The sequence below is a fragment of the Blennius ocellaris genome (assembly GCF_963422515.1).
Source record: "Blennius ocellaris genome assembly, chromosome: 1".
NCBI lineage: Eukaryota > Metazoa > Chordata > Actinopteri > Blenniiformes > Blenniidae > Blennius > Blennius ocellaris.
Genome location: NC_137650.1, coordinates 36810179 through 36830574, shown reverse-complemented (window position 1 = coordinate 36830574; position 20396 = coordinate 36810179). Strand labels below are relative to the sequence as shown.

The window sequence follows — 20396 nt, the reverse complement described above, 5'->3', positions numbered from 1 at the left end:
ACAGCAGGGGACACGGAGGACAGACAGCAGGGGACACGGAGGACGGCGGGTTCAGCTCTTGTTAAAAGCGAAGGCCGACAGTTTGGAGGACGCGGCGGCCGGCCTCTTCTTTTTGGCCTCTTTCTCCTCGTCTTCCGCTTTTTCCTTTTCTACCTCTTCTCCTCCTCCTCCTCCTTCTTCTTCTTCTCCTCCTTCCACTCTCTTCCTCTTCTTCCCGTCCGCCTCGTCTCCAGTCGGGCCTTTCGCTCGTTCCGTCCACGACTGAAACAGGAAGAGACGCACTCGTCCATCACACAAGTCAAAAGTCACATTGTTCCTCCGCTCAGGGCTGACATGACCAGCACTGCACACACACACACACACACACACACACACACACACACACACACACACACACACACACACACACACACACACACACATGAACACACACACGTGCGCTCAGGCGTGGCGTGGAAATTGCATCCTGTCGTGGATAATCACTATCGACAGGCTGCGTCTCTTCGGCCGCCGGCGCTTTCCCTCCTCAACGCTTTCATTTTTTTTTTCTCTCTCGCCGAGTCGAGACAAAAGGAAAAACGTTTCCTGGACGTAATGGAGCCGAGATGAATCATCGGGTCTGAACACACACATGCATGCACACACACAGACACACACACGCACACACACACACACATGAACACACACACACCTCATACATATTCGCCCAAACACCATTCGAGTGGCGACGCCTCAATATTCAACCTGTTTCTACAGAATCATGTGATCAGAAGCAACTTGATGTCCGTTCACACTAAAACACACAGAAACATAAAAACAGCAACATACAAAAACACATAAAAACACAGCAACACACACATTCACACCAACAGAAACACACAAACGCACAAAAACACAGCAACATACAAAAACACACAAAATGAAGAAACACACCAAAAATACAGCAACTTACAAAAACACACAAAATGAAGAAACACACCAAAAATACAGCAACTTACAAAAACACACAAAATGAAGAAACACACCAAAAATACAGCAACTTACAAAAACACACAAAATGAAGAAACACACCAAAAATACAGCAACTTACAAAAACACACAAAATGAAGAAACACACCAAAAATACAGCAACTTACAAAAACACACAAAATGAAGAAACACACCAAAAATACAGCAACTTACAAAAACACACAAAATGAAGAAACACACCAAAAATACAGCAACTTACAAAAACACACAAAATGAAGAAACACACCAAAAATACAGCAACTTACAAAAACACACAAAATGAAGAAACACACCAAAAATACAGCAACTTACAAAAACACACAAAATGAAGAAACACACCAAAAATACAGCAACTTACAAAAACACACAAAATGAAGAAACACACCAAAAATACAGCAACTTACAAAAACACACAAAATGAAGAAACACACCAAAAATACAGCAACTTACAAAAACACACAAAATGAAGAAACACACCAAAAATACAGCAACTTACAAAAACACACAAAATGAAGAAACACACCAAAAATACAGCAACTTACAAAAACACACAAAATGAAGAAACACACCAAAAATACAGCAACTTACAAAAACACACAAAATGAAGAAACACACCAAAAATACAGCAACTTACAAAAACACACAAAATGAAGAAACACACAAAAAATACAGCAACTTACAAAAACACACAAAATGAAGAAACACACAAAAAATACAGCAACTTACAAAAACACACAAAATGAAGAAACACACAAAAAACACAGCAACATACAAAAACACACAAAATGAAGAAACACACAAAAAATACAGCAACTTACAAAAACACACAAAATGAAGAAACACACAAAAAATACAGCAACTTACAAAAACACACAAAATGAAGAAACACACAAAAAATACAGCAACTTACAAAAACACACAAAATGAAGAAACACACAAAAAATACAGCAACTTACAAAAACACACAAAATGAAGAAACACACAAAAAATACAGCAACTTACAAAAACACACAAAAAGAAACACACAAAAAACACAGCAACATACAAAAACACACAAAATGAAGAAACACACAAAAAATACAGCAACTTACAAAAACACACAAAATGAAGAAACACACAAAAAATACAGCAACTTACAAAAACACACAAAATGAAGAAACACACAAAAAATACAGCAACTTACAAAAACACACAAAAAGAAACACACAAAAAACACAGCAACATACAAAAACACACAAAATGAAGAAACACACAAAAAATACAGCAACTTACAAAAACACACAAAATGAAGAAACACACAAAAAATACAGCAACTTACAAAAACACACAAAATGAAGAAACACACAAAAAACACAGCAACATACAAAAACACACAAAATGAAGAAACACAAAAAATACAGCAACTTACAAAAACACACAAAATGAAGAAACACACAAAAAATACAGCAACTTACAAAAACACACAAAATGAAGAAACACACAAAAAATACAGCAACTTACAAAAACACACAAAATGAAGAAACACACCAAAAATACAGCAACATACAAAAACACACAAAATGAAGAAACACAAAAAATACAGCAACTTACAAAAACACAAAATGAAGAAACACACCAAAAATACAGCAACTTACAAAAACACACAAAATGAAGAAACACACAAAAAATACAGCAACTTACAAAAACACACAAAATGAAGAAACACACAAAAAATACAGCAACTTACAAAAACACAAAAATGCACAAAAACACAAAAATACAGCAACATACAAAAACACGCAAAAATGCACAAAAACACGGCAACATACAAAAACACAAAAATGCACAGAAACAAACAGCAACATTCAAAAACGCACAAAAACAGCAACACACAAAAATGCACAAAAACACAAACACACAAAAAAACAACAATGCGCACGCACGCACGCACGCACGCACGCACGCACGCACGCACACACACACACACACACACATACACACACACACACACACACACACACACACACACACACACACACACACACACACACGCAGCCATTTATGAATATTTCAGTCGCTGTGCTTTCAACAACCAGATGAAATAAATAAAGTTCCACGCTGTGATAAAGTGATAATTAAATGTGGGTTCTCCGCTGAGAGAAGAACCTTGGAGACGAGTCGGAGGGACGAGCGACTGAACATCAGTGAAAAAACCCCGGAGCAGATCGTTCTGGACGAGACGAGACGAGACGACGACATGAAAACGACCACGAACGTCAGAAAACTGAAATCCTCCTGATCTGGACTGTGAATGTCAGGACGGTTCTGCTCGGCGGGTCATTATCTGAAGATCGATGCTTTGTGCCTCGAAGGCAAAACACTGGAGAGGCTGCTAGGCAACAACAACAACACCCCCCCCCCCCCCCCCATCCCCTCTCCACCCCCCCAAAACTGTTTCTGTCATTTGTTCATCATTGGCTGTGATGAGAGTTGATGTATGCAGGGTCAGGACCAGGTGTGTGTGTGTGTGTGTGTGTGTGTGTGTGTGTGTGTGTGTGTGTGTGTGTGTGTGTGTGTGTGTGTGTACACAAATTGATTATAGAAAGCTTGGGGGGGGGGGGGGGGGTTCACCTCCTGCAGCTGAGGCCACATACGTTAGAAAAATCTAATGTTTATTACAGAGTCATGTTTTACACTGAATTCTTCTTATTTTCAGGAATTAATGTTTAGAAATGTGGTTTCATGTTGTTTTTTTTCTAAAAATCCTGTCGTCTTGAGTTTCTGGAGTCATTTTTATTAATTAATAAAACATTTTTTTAAGATCTTCTCTTCAAGAGTTTAAGATCCATTATTCTTGACATTTGTCTTTTTTTCAGTTGCCACACCGATAAAGATTTTTTTTTTTTTACATGCTGAGGCTTTTCATTTTCTTATTTTTTACTAAAATATGTCTCGTTACTAATAATCATGTTCATGTAAAAAAAAAAAAAAAATTCATTCATTCATTCAAAGACCAAAACCACAACAAAAAGCAGAAACAAACAAACAAAAAATGAGTTTCAGTATAAAAGCCCCTCTGGTGTCTCTACTGAGAACAGGTGTCCATCTGGCCACGCCCACTCCAGGGGGAGGAGCTCCCGGGTGTTTCAGATTCAGTGGTTTCCCTGCTGCCTGGTGCCCAGCAGGACACAGACCAAAGTGAGCAACACATGCAGGTGTTATGGATGAACTGGCTTCCCTGTTACTTGGTGCCCGACTTTCTTCCTAAACTGACCTGGAGTCAGCCTGTTCTCACCAGAGACCCGAGAGGGACTTTTACACTGAAATTCAAAACTGAAGGCCGATTTGGGAAAAGCACATTTTGAAAGTGACGTCGTTGGACCTGACGGCTAAAAGTGGTTTGAGAAAAGATGCATATTAATTGTTCAATAAACAATTTGGCTCAATGTGTCAGAATTCACTATTTCATTCATTATTTCATCGTCTGAAGTAGTGATAAATGAGAGTCAATAGTGATAAATGAGAGTCAATAGTGATAAATGAGAGTCAGTAGTGATAAAGTAGTCAGTAGTGATAAAGGAGTGTCAGTAGTGATAAAAGTGTCAGTAGTGATAAAGTAGAGTGTCAGTAGTGATAAAATAGTGTCAGTAGTGATAAAGTAGAGTGTCAGTAGTGATAAAGTAGAGTGTCAGTAGTGATAAAAGAGTGTCAGTAGTGAAAAGAGTGTCAGTAGTGAAAAGAGTGTCAGTAGTGATACAGGAGTCAGTAGTGATAAGAGTGTCAGTAGTGATAAAATAGTGTCAGTAGTGATAAAGTAGAGTGTCAGTAGTGATAAAAGAGTGTCAGTAGTGATACAGGAGTCAGTAGTGATAAGAGTGTCAGTAGTGATAAAATAGTGTCAGTAGTAATAAAGTAGTGTCAGTAGTGATACAATAGTGTCAGTAGTGATAAAGTAGAGTGTCAGTAGTGATAAAAGAGTGTCAGTAGTGATAAAGGAGTCAGTAGTGATAAGAGTGTCAGTAGTGAAAAGAGTGTCAGTAGTGATAAAGGAGTCAGTAGTGAAAAGAGTGTCAGTAGTGATAAAGGAGTCAGTAGTGAAAAGAGTGTCAGTAGTGATAAAGGAGTCAGTAGTGATAAGAGTGTCAGTAGTGAAAAGAGTGTCAGTAGTGATAAAGGAGTCAGTAGTGATACAGTAGTCAGTAGTGAAAAGAGTGTCAGTAGTGATACAGGAGTCAGTAGTGATAAGAGTGTCAGTAGTGAAAAGAGTGTCAGTAGTGATAAAGGAGTCAGTAGTGAAAAGAGTGTCAGTAGTGATAAAGGAGTCAGTAGTGATAAGAGTGTCAGTAGTGAAAAGAGTGTCAGTAGTGATAAAGGAGTCAGTAGTGATAAGAGTGTCAGTAGTGAAAAGAGTGTCAGTAGTGAAAAGAGTGTCAGTAGTGATAAAGGAGTCAGTAGTGATACAGTAGTCAGTAGTGAAAAGAGTGTCAGTAGTGAAAAGAGTGTCAGTAGTGAAAAGAGTGTCAGTAGTGATACAGTAGTCAGTAGTGATAAGAGTGTCAGTAGTGATACAGGAGTCAGTAGTGATAAAGGAGTCAGTAGTGATAAGAGTGTCAGTAGTGATAAGAGTGTCAGTAGTGATACAGTAGTCAGTAGTGATAAGAGTGTCAGTAGTGATAAGAGTGTCAGTAGTGATACAGGAGTCAGTAGTGATAAAGGAGTCAGTAGTGATAAGAGTGTCAGTAGTGATAAGAGTGTCAGTAGTGATACAGTAGTCAGTAGTGATAAGAGTGTCAGTAGTGATACAGTAGTCAGTAGTGATAAGAGTGTCAGTAGTGATAAGAGTGTCAGTAGTGATAAGAGTGTCAGTAGTGATAAAGGAGTCAGTAGTGATACAGGAGTGTCAGTAGTGATACAGGAGTCAGTAGTGATAAGAGTGTCAGTAGTGATACAGTAGTCAGTAGTGCTCCATGTCCCACCAGACGTTCGTCCCCCGACAGCGTCCTGAATCGTCCCACAGCCTCTCTGATGACGTCCGTCTCCTGCAGGTCCGGCTGCTCGGCCAGGATGTTCTTCCTGTTCTGCTGCAGCCACAGCTGGAAGCCCGTCCTCGGCCTGAACACACACACACACACGTTTAGAGAAAACACACACACACACACACTCTCACACACGTGAAGAGTCTCACCTCTGGTTCTCAGTGTTTTCTGGGGGCGGAGCTTCAGGACGGGGCGGAGCTTCTTGACTCTTCTTCTTCTGAGGCGCCTTGTAGCAGCTGCTCAGCGTGGACTGAGTCTACACACACACACACACACACACACACACACACACACACACACACACACACACACACACACACACGGAGTGTTTTATTTAATTTTATTAAATAAAAGTTTATCACATTATATCACATTATATTACATTACATCCTATCCTAAGATATTATTTCTGACTTGTTCCATTAGAACCACACGTTCTATAAACTGCTGGTGTGACTGGGTGTAGTGCCGGCGTTCTGCAGTAGGAGGCGCTACCTTGGTCTGGGTCTGGGTCTGGGTCTGGGTCTTGGTCTTGGTCTTGGTCTTGGTCTTGGGCTCCAGCGGTTTGAGGACGGGGGTTTTGCTGGTTTTCCCCCCAGAGCCGCCGAGCGGCGCCGACTTCCTGCCGGCGGCCATGTTGTCCAGGATGTTTGAGGCCCGGGGCTGGGTGGAGGAGGGTGGAGGCTTCCCCGCTGCTGCAACCTGCATAGTATTTAATAGTGAAGATTCTTTAATAGTGTTTATTATTTAATAGTGAACATTCTTTAATAGTGACATTCTTTAATAGTGAATATTCTTTAAAAGTGTTTATTCTTTAACGGTGAACATTTTTTAATAGTGAACATTTTAGTAGTGAATTTTTTAGTGAATATTCTTTAATAGTGAACATTTTTAACAGTGAATATTTAATAGTGAATATTCTTTAATAGTGAACATTTTTAACAGTGAATATTTAATAGTGAATATTCTTTAATAGTGAAATTTTTTAATAGTGAATATTCTTTAGTAGTGAACATTTTTTAACAGTCAATATTTAATAGTGAATATTCTTTAAGTGAATATTCTTTAATAGTGTTTATTCTTTACAAGTGAACATTTTAATAGTGAATATTCTTTAACAGTGAACATTTTTAACAGTGAATATTTAATAGTGTTTATTCTTTAATAGTGTTTATTCTTTAATAGTGATTTTTATGTGAAATTCAGAGGGAAAATAAATGTAAGTTGAGTAATTTAGTAGAATAAAAACTTCCCACCTTGAAAGGATTCGCTCGTCCTGCTCTGCCGCCTGGAAAACAAACGTTATGAAGAAGTTTGATTGTTTGACATTAAAACATTTAAAACATGAATGAGAATAAAATCCACAACAAAAAAAGAACAGCAGCCGGTGACTTTTATAGAAACGCTGATCAGCATTAACATGAAGACCACCTGTCAGCATTAACATGAAGACAACCTGTCAGCATTAACATTAAGACCACCTGTCAGCATTAACATTAACATTAAGACCACCTGTCAGCAGTAACATTAAGACCACCTGTCAGCATTAACATTAAGACCACCTGTCAGCATTAACATTATAACCGCCTGTCAGCAGTAACATTAAGACCACCTGTCAGCATTAACATTAACATTAAGACAACCTGTCAGCATTAACATTAAGACCACCTGTCAGCATTAACATTAAGACCACCTGTCAGCATTAACATTAAGACCACCTGTCAGCATTAACATTAAGCCCACCTGTCAGCATTAACATTATAACCACCTGTCAGCAGTAACATTAAGACCACCTGTCAGCATTAACATTAACATTAAGACAACCTGTCAGCATTAACATTAAGACCACCTGTCAGCATTAACATTAAGCCCACCTGTCAGCATTTACATTAACATTAAGACCACCTGTCAGCATAAACATTAAGACCACCTGTCAGCATTAACATTAAAACCACCTGTGAGCAGTAACATTAAGACCACCTGTCAGCATTAACATTAAGACCACCTGTCAGCATTAACATTAACATTAAGACCACCTGTCAGCATTAACATGAAGACCACCTGTCAGCAGTAACATTAAGACCACCTGTTAGCATTAACATTAAGACCATCGGTCAGCAGCAACATTAAGACCACCTTTCAGCATTAACATTAAGACCACCTGTCAGCATTAACATTATAACCACCTGTCAGCAGTAACATTAAGACCACCTGTCAGCATTAACATTAAGACCATCCGTCAGCAGCAACATTAAGACCACCTTTCAGCATTGACATTAAGACCACCTGTCAGCATTAACATTAGGACCACCTGTCAGCAGAAACATTAAGACCACCTGTCAGCATTAACATTATAACCACCTGTCAGCAGTAACATTAAGACCACCTGTCAGCATTAACATTAAGACCACCTGTCAGCATTAACAGTAACATTAAGACCACCTGTCAGCATTAACATTAAGACCACCTGTCGCATTAACAGTAACATTAAGACCACCTGTCAGCATTAGCATTAACATTAAGACCACCTGTCAGCATTAACATTATAACCACCTGTCAGCAGTAACATTAACATGAAGACCACCTGTCAGCATTAACATTATAACCACCTGTCAGCAGCAACATTAACATTAAGACCACCTGTCAGCATTAACATTAAGACTACCTGTCAGCATTAACAGTAACATTAAGACCACCTGTCAGCATTAACATTAAGACCACCTGTCAGCATTAACAGTAACATTAAGACCACCTGTCAGCATTAGCATTAACATTAAGACCACCTGTCAGCATTAACATTAAGACCACCTGTCAGCATTAACATTATAACCACCTGTCAGCAGTAACATTAACATGAAGACCACCTGTCAGCATTAACATTATAACCACCTGTCAGCAGCAACATTAACATTAAGACCACCTGTCAGCATTAACATTAAGACCACCTGTCAGCCTTAACAGTAACATTAAGACCACCTGTCAGCATTAACATTAAGCCCACCTGTCAGCATTAACATTATAACCACCTGTCAGCAGTAACATTAAGACCACCTGTCAGCAGTAACATTAAGACCACCTGTCAGCATTAACATTAAGACCACCTGTCAGCATTAGCATTAACATTAAGACCACCTGTCAGCATTAACATTAAGAACACCTGTCAGCATTAACATTATAACCACCTGTCAGCAGCAACATTAACATGAAGACTACCTGTCAGCATTAACATTAAGAACACCTGTCAGCATTAACATTAAGACCACCTGTCAGCATTAACATTAAGACCACCTGTCAGCATTAACATTAAGACCACCTGTCAGCATTAACATTAAGAACACCTGTCAGCATTAACATTATAACCACCTGTCAGCAGCAACATTAACATTAAGACCACCTGTCAGCATTAACATTAAGACCACCTGTCAGCATTAGCATTAACATTAAGACCACCTGTCAGCATTAACATTAAGACCACCTGTCAGCATTAACATTATAACCACCTGTCAGCAGTAACATTAACATGAAGACCACCTGTCAGCATTAACATTATAACCACCTGTCAGCAGCAACATTAACATTAAGACCACCTGTCAGCATTAACATTAAGACCACCTGTCAGCATTAACAGTAACATTAAGACCACCTGTCAGCATTAACATTAAGCCCACCTGTCAGCATTAACATTATAACCACCTGTCAGCAGTAACATTAAGACCACCTGTCAGCAGTAACATTAAGACCACCTGTCAGCATTAGCATTAACATTAAGACCACCTGTCAGCATTAACATTAAGACCACCTGTCAGCATTAGCATTAGCATTAAGACCACCTGTCAGCATTAACATTAAGACCACCTGTCAGCATTAACATTAAGACCACCTGTCAGCATTAACAGCAGGACGTCTTTTAAAATGAGCAGCATCACATTTATAGTGAATATTCATCCTAAATATGATTAAAAGGGAATAAAGAAATAGCATTCATGTAAAGTGTGCATTAGATGAAGGTGTGTTTGTTTCGCTGACCCGGCGCCGCAGGAGGAACGTCTTCTGGGTCCAACGTCTTCAAACCTGCAGAGAAACGAGACGACGTGAACCTCGACTCTCCATCAGGAGGAAGGAGAAGAACGACGTAGAACCCACGTGTTCTGCTTTCTGCTGCTTCCTCCGCCTCCTGCTGGTCCTCCTCCTCCCCGGGCTGCTGCTCCTCCTCCTCCTCCTCCTCCTGCTCCTCCTCTTCCTCCTCCTGATGATGTCGTCCTGCAGACGCCGTCCGTCTCCTCCTGTCAGACCAGGAGCTTTAAGGTCAAAGTGTCTCAAAGGCTGAAGGTTGAATTCCGATGTTTGCTGGAGCTACCTGACGGTGTGTCTGGTCTCCTGCTCCTCCTCCTGCTCCTCCTCCTCCTGCTGCTCCTCATGCTCCTCCTCCTGGCCGGCCCTCTCCAGGGCGAGCTCACTGAGCCGCTGGGCGAGCGCCAGGCGTCTGGACCGCGACGCGTAGCGAATGGCGAGCGTCACCACGCTGTGGGTCATCATCTCCGCCAGCTCCACGCAGCGGAACTCCCGCTCCAGCTTGCAGGAGAGCTGGAGGAGCAACAACAACAACGTCGTCAACAACAACAACAACAACAACAACGTCAGAGGTGCTCCTCCTCCAGGGGAAGGAGGCGCTGCTGCTCACCGCGAACATCTTCATGAGCAGCTCCTGCTGCTCCTTCTGGGAGCGGCTCCTGGCCTCCTCGTCCACCTCGTAGCCGCTGGAGGACAGGAAGCTGTGGTGGTTGTGGAAGAGGGCGGAGCGCAGGAAGTGCTCCTGGGGAGGGAAACGGCACGTCTACACAACGCTCACAGCTACTGCAGTATTGAAAGTACGGTGGCCCACAAGGGGCACAGGTACTGCAGTATAGAGAGTACGGTGGCCCACAAGGGGCACAGCTACTGCAGTATTGAGAGTACGGTGGCCCACAAGGGGCACAGCTACTGCAGTACAAGTCAACCTGCAGTAGATGCATTTAAATTATGGGGGAGTTTAATGAAAGTCGATAAGACGCTGATCAATGATGGTGACGAAGTACAGCTTCTACAATGTTGCAGCAAAAATGTTGCTTTTGCGGCTCAAGTGTTGCTTTTGCGGCTCCAGTGTTGCTTTTGCGGCTTCAGTGTTGCTTTTGCGGCTTCAGTGTTGCTTTTGCGGCTCAAGTGTTGCTTTTGCCGCTACAGTGTTGCTACAATGTTGCTTTTGCGGCTCCAGTGTTGCTTTTGCGGCTCCAGTGTTGCTTTTGCGGCTCAAGTGTTGCTTTTGCCGCTACAGTGTTGCTACAGTGTTGCTTTTGCAGCTCAAGTGTTGCTTTTGCCGCTACAGTGTTGCTACAGAGTTGCTTTTTATGGCTACAGTGTTGATTTTGCGGCTTCAGTGTTGCTTTTGCCGCTACAGTGTTGCTACAATGTTGCTTTTTATGGCTACAGTGTTGCTTTTGCGGCTTCAGTGTTGCTTTTGCCGCTACAGTGTTGCTACAATGTTGCTTTTTATGGCTACAGTGTTGCTTTTGCGGCTTCAGTGTTGCTTTTGCGGCTTCAGTGTTGGTACAGTGTTGCTACAGAGTTGCTTTTGCGGCTTCAGTGTTGCTTTTGCCGCTACAGTGTTGCTAAAATGTTGCTTTTTATGTCTACAGTGTTGCTTTTCGGCTCCAGTGTTGCTTTTGCCGCTACAGTGTTGCTACAATGTTGCTTTTTATGGCTACAGTGTTGCTTTTGCGGCTCCAGTGTTGCTTTTGCCGCTACAGTGTTGCTACAGTGTTGCTTTTGCGGCTTCAGTGTTGCTTTTGCCGCTACAGTGTTGCTACAGTGTTGCTTTTGCGGCTACAGTGTTGCTTTTGCCGCTACAGTGTTGCTACAGTGTTGCTTTTGCGGATTCAGTGTTGCTTTTGCCGCTACAGTGTTGGTACAGTGTTGCTTTTGTAGCTCCAGTGTTGCTTTTGCCGCTACAGTGTTGGTACAGTGTTGCTTTTGCGGCTTCAGTGTTGCTTTTGCCGCTACAGTGTTGCTACAGTGTTGCTTTTGCGGCTTCAGTGTTGCTTTTGCCGCTACAGTGTTGGTACAGTGTTGCTTTTGCGGGTCCAGTGTTGCTTTTGCCGCTACAGTGTTGCTACAGTGTTGCTTTTGCTGCTTCAGTGTTGCTTTTGCCGCTACAGTGTTGGTAGTGTTGCTTTTGCCGCTACAGTGTTGCTACAATGTTTCTATTTATGGCTACAGTGTTGCTTTTGCGGCTTCAGTGTTGCTTTTGCCGCTACAGTGTTGCTAAAATGTTGCTTTTTATGGCTACAGTGTTGCTTTTGCGGCTTCAGTGTTGGTACAGTGTTGCTACAGAGTTGCTTTTTATGGCGACAGTGTTGCTTTTGCGGCTTCAGTGTTGCTTTTGCAGCTACAGTGTTGCTACAGTGTTACTTCTGCGGCTCCAGTGTTGCTTTTGCCGCTACAGTGTTGGTACAGTGTTGCTTTTGCGGCTTCAGTGTTGCTTTTGCCGCTACAGTGTTGCTTTTGCGGCTTCAGTGTTGCTTTTGCCGCTACAGTGTTGCTACAATGTTGCTTTTTATGGCTACAGCGTTGCTTTTGCCGCTACAGTGTTGCTACAGTGTTGCTTTTGCGGCTTCAGTGTTGCTTTTGCCGCTACAGTGTTGGTACAGTGTTGCTTTTGCGGCTCCAGTGTTGCTTTTGCCGCTACAGTGTTGCTTTTGCGGCTTCAATGTTGCTTTTGCCGCTACAGTGTTGGTACAGTGTTGGTACAGTGTTGCTTTTGCGGCTCTAGTGTTGCTTTTGCGGCTCCAGTGTTGCTTTTGCGGCTTCAGTGTTGCTTTTGCCGCTACAGTGTTGGTACAGTGTTGCTTTTGCGGCTCCAGTGTTGCTTTTGCCGCTACAGTGTTGCTACAGTGTTGCTTTTGCGGCTTCAGTGTTGCTTTTGCCGCTACAGTGTTGCTACAGTGTTGCTTTTGCGGCTCAAGTGTTGCTTTTGCCGCTACAGTGTTGCTTTTTATGGCTATAGTGTTGCTTTTGCGGCTTCAGTGTTGCTTTTGCCGCTACAGTGTTGCTACAATGTTGCTTTTTATGGCTACAGTGTTGCTTTTGCGGCTCAAGTGTTGCTTTTGCCGCTACAGTGTTGCTACAATGTTTCTTTTTATGGCTACAGTGTTGCTTTTGCGGCTCAAGTGTTGCTTTTGCCGCTACAGTGTTGCTACAATGTTGCTTTTTATGGCTACAGTGTTGCTTTTGCAGCTTCAGTGTTGCTTTTGCGGCTTCAGTGTTGGTACAGTGTTGCTACAGAGTTGCTTTTTATGGCGACAGTGTTGCTTTTGCGGCTTCAGTGTTGCTTTTGCAGCTACAGTGTTGCTTCTGCGGCTCCAGTGTTGCTTTTTCCGCTACAGTGTTGCTACAGAGTTGCTTTTTGTGGCTACAGTGTTGCTTTTGCGGCTTCAGTGTTGGTACAGTGTTGCTTTTGCGGCTTCAGTGTTGCTTTTGCCGCTACAGTGTTGCTACAGAGTTGCTTTTTGTGGCTACAGTGTTGCTTTTGCGGCTTCAGTGTTGGTACAGTGTTGCTTTTTATGGCGACAGTGTTGCTTTTGCGGCTTCAGTGTTGCTTTTGCAGCTACAGTGTTGCTTTTGCAGCTACAGTGTTGCTTTTGCGGCTCCAGTGTTGCTTTTGCCGCAACAGTGTTGCTACAGTGTTGCTTTTGCGGCTCAAGTGTTGCTTTTGCCGCTACAGTGTTGCTACAGAGTTGCTTTTTATGGCTACAGTGTTGCTTTTGCGGCTTCAGTGTTGCTTTTGCCGCTACAGTGTTGCTACAATGTTGCTTTTTATGGCTACAGTGTTGATTTTGCGGCTTCAGTGTTGCTTTTGCCGCTACAGTGTTGCTACAGAGTTGCTTTTTATGGCTACAGTGTTGCTTTTGCGGCTTCAGTGTTGCTTTTGCCGCTACAGTGTTGCTACAATGTTGCTTTTTATGGTTACAGTGTTGCTTTTGCGGCTTCAGTGTTGCTTTTGCCGCTACAGTGTTGCTACAATGTTGCTTTTTATGGCTACAGTGTTGCTTTTGCGGCTTCAGTGTTGCTTTTGCCGCTACAGTGTTGCTACAATGTTGCTTTTTATGGCTACAATGTTGCTTTTTATGGCTACAGTGTTGCTTTTGCGGCTCAAGTGTTGCTTTTGCCGCTACAGTGTTGCTAAAATGTTGCTTTTTATGTCTACAGTGTTGCTTTTCGGCTCCAATGTTGCTTTTGCCGCTACAGTGTTGCTACAGTGTTGCTTTTGCGGCTTCAGTGTTGCTTTTGCCGCTACAGTGTTGGTACAGTGTTGCTTTTGCGGCTTCAGTGTTGCTTTTGCCGCTACAGTGTTGGTACAGTGTTGCTTTTGCGGCTCCAGTGTTGCTTTTGCCGCTACAGTGTTGCTACAGTGTTGCTTTTGCGGCTTCAGTGTTGCTTTTGCCGCTACACTGTTGCTACAGTGTTGCTTTTGCGGCTCAAGTGTTGCTTTTGCCGCTACAGTGTTGCTACAGAGTTGCTTTTTATGGCTACAGTGTTGATTTTGCGGCTTCAGTGTTGCTTTTGCCGCTACAGTGTTGCTACAGAGTTGCTTTTTATGGCTACAGTGTTGCTTTTGCGGCTTCAGTGTTGCTTTTGCCGCTACAGTGTTGCTAAAATGTTGCTTTTTATGTCTACAGTGTTGCTTTTCGGCTCCAGTGTTGCTTTTGCCGCTACAGTGTTGCTACAATGTTGCTTTTTATGTCTACAGTGTTGTTTTTCGGCTCCAGTGTTGCTTTTGCCGCTACAGTGTTGCTACAATGTTGCTTTTTATGGCTACAGTGTTGCTTTTGCGGCTCCAGTGTTGCTTTTGCCGCTACAGTGTTGCTAAAATGTTGCTTTTTATGGCTACAGTGTTGCTTTTGCGGCTCAAGTGTTGCTTTTGCCGCTACAGTGTTGCTAAAATGTTGCTTTTTATGTCTACAGTGTTGCTTTTCGGCTCCAGTGTTGCTTTTGCCGCTACAGTGTTGCTACAGTGTTGCTTTTGCGGCTTCAGTGTTGCTTTTGCCGCTACAGTGTTGCTACAGTGTTGCTTTTGCGGCTCAAGTGTTGCTTTTGCCGCTACAGTGTTGCTACAATGTTGCTTTTTATGGCTACAGTGTTGCTTTTGCCGCTACAGTGTTGCTACAGTGTTGCTTTTGCGGCTTCAGTGTTGCTTTTGCCGCTACAGTGTTGCTACAATGTTGCTTTTTATGGCTACAGTGTTGCTTTTGCCGCTACAGTGTTGCTACAGTGTTGCTTTTGCGGCTTCAGTGTTGCTTTTGCCGCTACAGTGTTGCTACAGTGTTGCTTTTGCGGCTCAAGTGTTGCTTTTGCCGCTACAGTGTTGCTAAAATGTTGCTTTTTATGTCTACAGTGTTGCTTTTCGGCTCCAGTGTTGCTTTTGCCGCTACAGTGTTGCTACAATGTTGCTTTTGCGGCTTCAGTGTTGCTTTTGCTGCTACAGTGTTGCTTTTGCCGCTACAGTGTTGCTACAATGTTGCTTTTTATGGCTACAGTGTTGCTTTTGCCGCTACAGTGTTGCTACAGTGTTGCTTTTGCGGCTTCAGTGTTGCTTTTGCCGCTACAGTGTTGCTACAGTGTTGCTTTTGTGGCTCAAGTGTTGCTTTTGCCGCTACAGTGTTGCTAAAATGTTGCTTTTTATGTCTACAGTGTTGCTTTTCGGCTCCAGTGTTGCTTTTGCCGCTACAGTGTTGGTACAGTGTTGCTTTTGCGGCTTCAGTGTTGCTTTTGCCGCTACAGTGTTGGTACAGTGTTGCTTTTCGGCTCCAGTGTTGCTTTTGCCGCTACAGTGTTGGTACAGTGTTGCTTTTGCGGCTTCAGTGTTGCTTTTGCCGCTACAGTGTTGCTACAATGTTGCTTTTTATGGCTACAGTGTTGCTTTTGCGGCTCAAGTGTTGCTTTTGCCGCTACAGTGTTGCTACAATGTTGCTTTTGCGGCTTCAGTGTTGCTTTTGCCGCTACAGTGTTGCTACAGTGTTGCTTTTGCGGCTTCAGTGTTGCTTTTGCCGCTACAGTGTTGGTACAGTGTTGCTTTTGCCGCTACAGTGTTGCTTTTGCCGCTACAGTGTTGCTACAGTGTTGCTTTTGCGGCTTCAGTGTTGCTTTTGCCGCTACAGTGTTGCTACAGTGTTGCTTTTGCGGCTCAAGTGTTGCTTTTGCCGCTACAGTGTTGCTTTTTATGGCTCCAGTGTTGCTTTTGCGGCTCCAGTGTTGCTTTTGCCCCTACAGTGTTGCTACAGTGTTGCTTTTGCGGCTTCAGTGTTGCTTTTGCCGCTACAGTGTTGCTACAGTGTTGCTACAGTGTTGCTTTTGCGGCTTCAGTGTTGCTTTTGCCGCTACAGTGTTGCTACAGTGTTGCTTTTGCGGCTTCAGTGTTGCTTTTGCCGCTACAGTGTTGCTACAGTGTTGCTTTTGCGGCTTCAGTGTTGCTTTTGCCGCTACAGTGTTGCTACAGTGTTGCTTTTGCGGCTTCAGTGTTGCTTTTGCCGCTACAGTGTTGCTACAGTGTTGATTTTGCGGCTTCAGTGTTGCTTTTGCCGCTACAGTGTTGCTACAGAGTTACTTTTTATGGCTACGGTGTTGCTTTTGCGGCTTCAGTGTTGCTTTTGCGGCTTCAGTGTTGCTTTTGCCGCTACAGTGTTGCTAAAATGTTGCTTTTTATGTCTACAGTGTTGCTTTTGCGGCTCCAGTGTTGCTTTTGCCGCTACAGTGTTGCTACAATGTATCTTTTTATGGCTACAGTGTTGCTTTTGCGGCTCCAGTGTTGCTAAAATGTTGCTTTTTATGTCTACAGTGTTGCTTTTGCGGCTCCAGTGTTGCTTTTGCCGCTACAGTGTTGCTACAATGTTTCTTTTTATGGCTACAGTGTTGCTTTTGCGGCTTCAGTGTTGCTTTTGCCGCTACAGTGTTGCTACAGTGTTGCTTTTGCGGCTACAGTGTTGCTTTTGCCGCTACAGTGTTGCTTTTGCCGCTACAGTGTTGCTACAGTGTTGCTTTTGCGGCTTCAGTGTTGCTTTTGCGGCTCCAGTGTTGCTTTTTATGGTGACAGTGTTGCTTTTGCGGCTTCAGTGTTGCTTTTGCCGCTACAGTGTTGGTACAGTGTTGCTTTTGCCGCTACAGTGTTGCTACAGTGTTGCTTTTGCGGCTTCAGTGTTGCCTTTGCCGCTACAGTGTTGCTACAATGTTGCTTTTTATGGCTACAGTGTTGCTTTTGCGGCTTCAGTGTTGCTTTTGCCGCTACAGTGTTGCTTTTGCCGCTACAGTGTTGGTACAGTGTTGCTTTTGCCGCTACAGTGTTGCTACAGTGTTGCTTTTGCGGCTTCAGTGTTGCCTTTGCCGCTACAGTGTTGCTACAATGTTGCTTTTTATGGCTACAGTGTTGCTTTTGCCGCTACAGTGTTGCTTTTGCCGCTACAGTGTTGGTACAGTGTTGCTACAGAGTTGCTTTTTATGGCGACAGTGTTGCTTTTGCGGCTTCAGTGTTGCTTTTGCTGCTACAGTGTTGCTTTTGCCGCTACAGTGTTGCTTTTGCCGCTACAGTGTTGGTACAGTGTTGCTTTTGCGGCTCCAGTGTTGCTTTTGCCGCTACAGTGTTGCTACAGTGTTGCTTTTGCGGCTTCAGTGTTGCTTTTGCCGCTAGAGTGTTGCTACAATGTTGCTTTTTATGGCTACAGTGTTGCTTTTGCGGCTCCAGTGTTGCTACAATGTTGCTTTTTATGGCTACAGTGTTGCTTTTGCGGCTCCAGTGTTGCTACAATGTTGCTTTTTATGGCTACAGTGTTGCTTTTGCGGCTTCAGTGTTGCTTTTGCCGCTAGAGTGTTGCTACAATGTTGCTTTTTATGGCTACAGTGTTGCTTTTGCGGCTTCAGTGTTGCTTTTGCCGCTAGAGTGTTGCTACAATGTTGCTTTTTATGGCTACAGTGTTGCTTTTGCGGCTTCAGTGTTGCTTTTCGGCTCCAGTGTTGCTTTTGCCGCTACAGTGTTGCTACAGTGTTGCTACAGTGTTGCTTTTGTGGCTTTAGTGTTGCTTTTGCCGCTACAGTGTTGCTACAGTGTTGCTTTTGCGGCTCCAGTGTTGCTTTTGCCGCTACAGTGTTGGTACAGTGATGCTTTTGCGGCTTCAGTGTTGCTTTTGCCGCTACAGTGTTGCTAAAATGTTGCTTTTTATGGCTACAGTGTTGCTTTTGCGGCTCAAGTGTTGCTTTTGCCGCTACAGTGTTGCTAAAATGTTGCTTTTTATGTCTACAGTGTTGCTTTTCGGCTCCAGTGTTGCTTTTGCCGCTACAGTGTTGCTACAGTGTTGCTTTTGCGGCTTCAGTGTTGCTTTTGCCGCTACAGTGTTGCTACAGTGTTGCTTTTGCGGCTCAAGTGTTGCTTTTGCCGCTACAGTGTTGCTAAAATGTTGCTTTTTATGTCTACAGTGTTGCTTTTCGGCTCCAGTGTTGCTTTTGCCGCTACAGTGTTGCTACAGTGTTGCTTTTGCGGCTTCAGTGTTGCTTTTGCCGCTACAGTGTTGCTACAATGTTGCTTTTTATGGCTACAGTGTTGCTTTTGCCGCTACAGTGTTGCTACAGTGTTGCTTTTGCGGCTTCAGTGTTGCTTTTGCCGCTACAGTGTTGCTACAGTGTTGCTTTTGCGGCTCAAGTGTTGCTTTTGCCGCTACAGTGTTGCTAAAATGTTGCTTTTTATGTCTACAGTGTTGCTTTTCGGCTCCAGTGTTGCTTTTGCCGCTACAGTGTTGCTACAATGTTGCTTTTGCGGCTTCAGTGTTGCTTTTGCCGCTACAGTGTTGCTACAGTGTTGCTTTTGCGGCTCCAGTGTTGCTTTTGCCGCTACAGTGTTGGTACAGTGTTGCTTTTGCCGCTACAGTGTTGGTACAGTGTTGCTTTTGCCGCTACAGTGTTGGTACAGTGTTGCTTTTGCCGCTACAGTGTTGCTACAGTGTTGCTTTTGCCGCTACAGTGTTGGTACAGTGTTGCTTTTCGGCTCCAGTGTTGCTTTTGCGGCTTCAGTGTTGCTTTTGCCGCTACAGTGTTGCTTTTGCCGCTACAGTGTTGGTACAGTGTTGCTTTTGCCGCTACAGTGTTGCTACAGTGTTGCTTTTGCGGCTTCAGTGTTGCCTTTGCCGCTACAGTGTTGCTACAATGTTGCTTTTTATGGCTACAGTGTTGCTTTTGCCGCTACAGTGTTGCTTTTGCCGCTACAGTGTTGGTACAGTGTTGCTACAGAGTTGCTTTTTATGGCGACAGTGTTGCTTTTGCGGCTTCAGTGTTGCTTTTGCTGCTACAGTGTTGCTTTTGCCGCTACAGTGTTGCTTTTGCCGCTACAGTGTTGCTTTTGCCGCTACAGTGTTGGTACAGTGTTGCTTTTGCGGCTCCAGTGTTGCTTTTGCCGCTACAGTGTTGCTACAGTGTTGCTTTTGCGGCTTCAGTGTTGCTTTTGCCGCTAGAGTGTTGCTACAATGTTGCTTTTTATGGCTACAGTGTTGCTTTTGCGGCTCCAGTGTTGCTACAATGTTGCTTTTTATGGCTACAGTGTTGCTTTTGCGGCTCCAGTGTTGCTACAATGTTGCTTTTTATGGCTACAGTGTTGCTTTTGCGGCTTCAGTGTTGCTTTTGCCGCTAGAGTGTTGCTACAATGTTGCTTTTTATGGCTACAGTGTTGCTTTTGCGGCTTCAGTGTTGCTTTTGCCGCTAGAGTGTTGCTACAATGTTGCTTTTTATGGCTACAGTGTTGCTTTTGCGGCTTCAGTGTTGCTTTTCGGCTCCAGTGTTGCTTTTGCCGCTACAGTGTTGCTACAGTGTTGCTTTTGTGGCTTTAGTGTTGCTTTTGCCGCTACAGTGTTGCTACAGTGTTGCTTTTGCGGCTCCAGTGTTGCTTTTGCCGCTACAGTGTTGGTACAGTGATGCTTTTGCGGCTTCAGTGTTGCTTTTGCCGCTACAGTGTTGCTAAAATGTTGCTTTTTATGGCTACAGTGTTGCTTTTGCGGCTCAAGTGTTGCTTTTGCCGCTACAGTGTTGCTAAAATGTTGCTTTTTATGTCTACAGTGTTGCTTTTCGGCTCCAGTGTTGCTTTTGCCGCTACAGTGTTGCTACAGTGTTGCTTTTGCGGCTTCAGTGTTGCTTTTGCCGCTACAGTGTTGCTACAGTGTTGCTTTTGCGGCTCAAGTGTTGCTTTTGCCGCTACAGTGTTGCTAAAATGTTGCTTTTTATGTCTACAGTGTTGCTTTTCGGCTCCAGTGTTGCTTTTGCCGCTACAGTGTTGCTACAGTGTTGCTTTTGCGGCTTCAGTGTTGCTTT

At 43.5% G+C, this 20396-nt stretch overlaps 1 protein-coding gene across 1 annotated transcript in view; it reads right to left on the bottom strand.

Moving 5' to 3' along the window:
* The window catches only part of wdhd1 (WD repeat and HMG-box DNA binding protein 1), a 40546-nt gene continuing 20150 nt past the window's right edge, over positions 1–20396 (bottom strand). Inside the window, 9 exon segments of the mRNA XM_080498341.1 lie at positions 1–261; positions 5964–6099; positions 6173–6279; positions 6519–6725; positions 7280–7311; positions 10050–10094; positions 10167–10306; positions 10381–10607; positions 10705–10836. Coding sequence (XP_080354467.1) covers positions 52–261; positions 5964–6099; positions 6173–6279; positions 6519–6725; positions 7280–7311; positions 10050–10094; positions 10167–10306; positions 10381–10607; positions 10705–10836 — 1236 coding nt within the window. The 3' untranslated portion in view covers positions 1–51.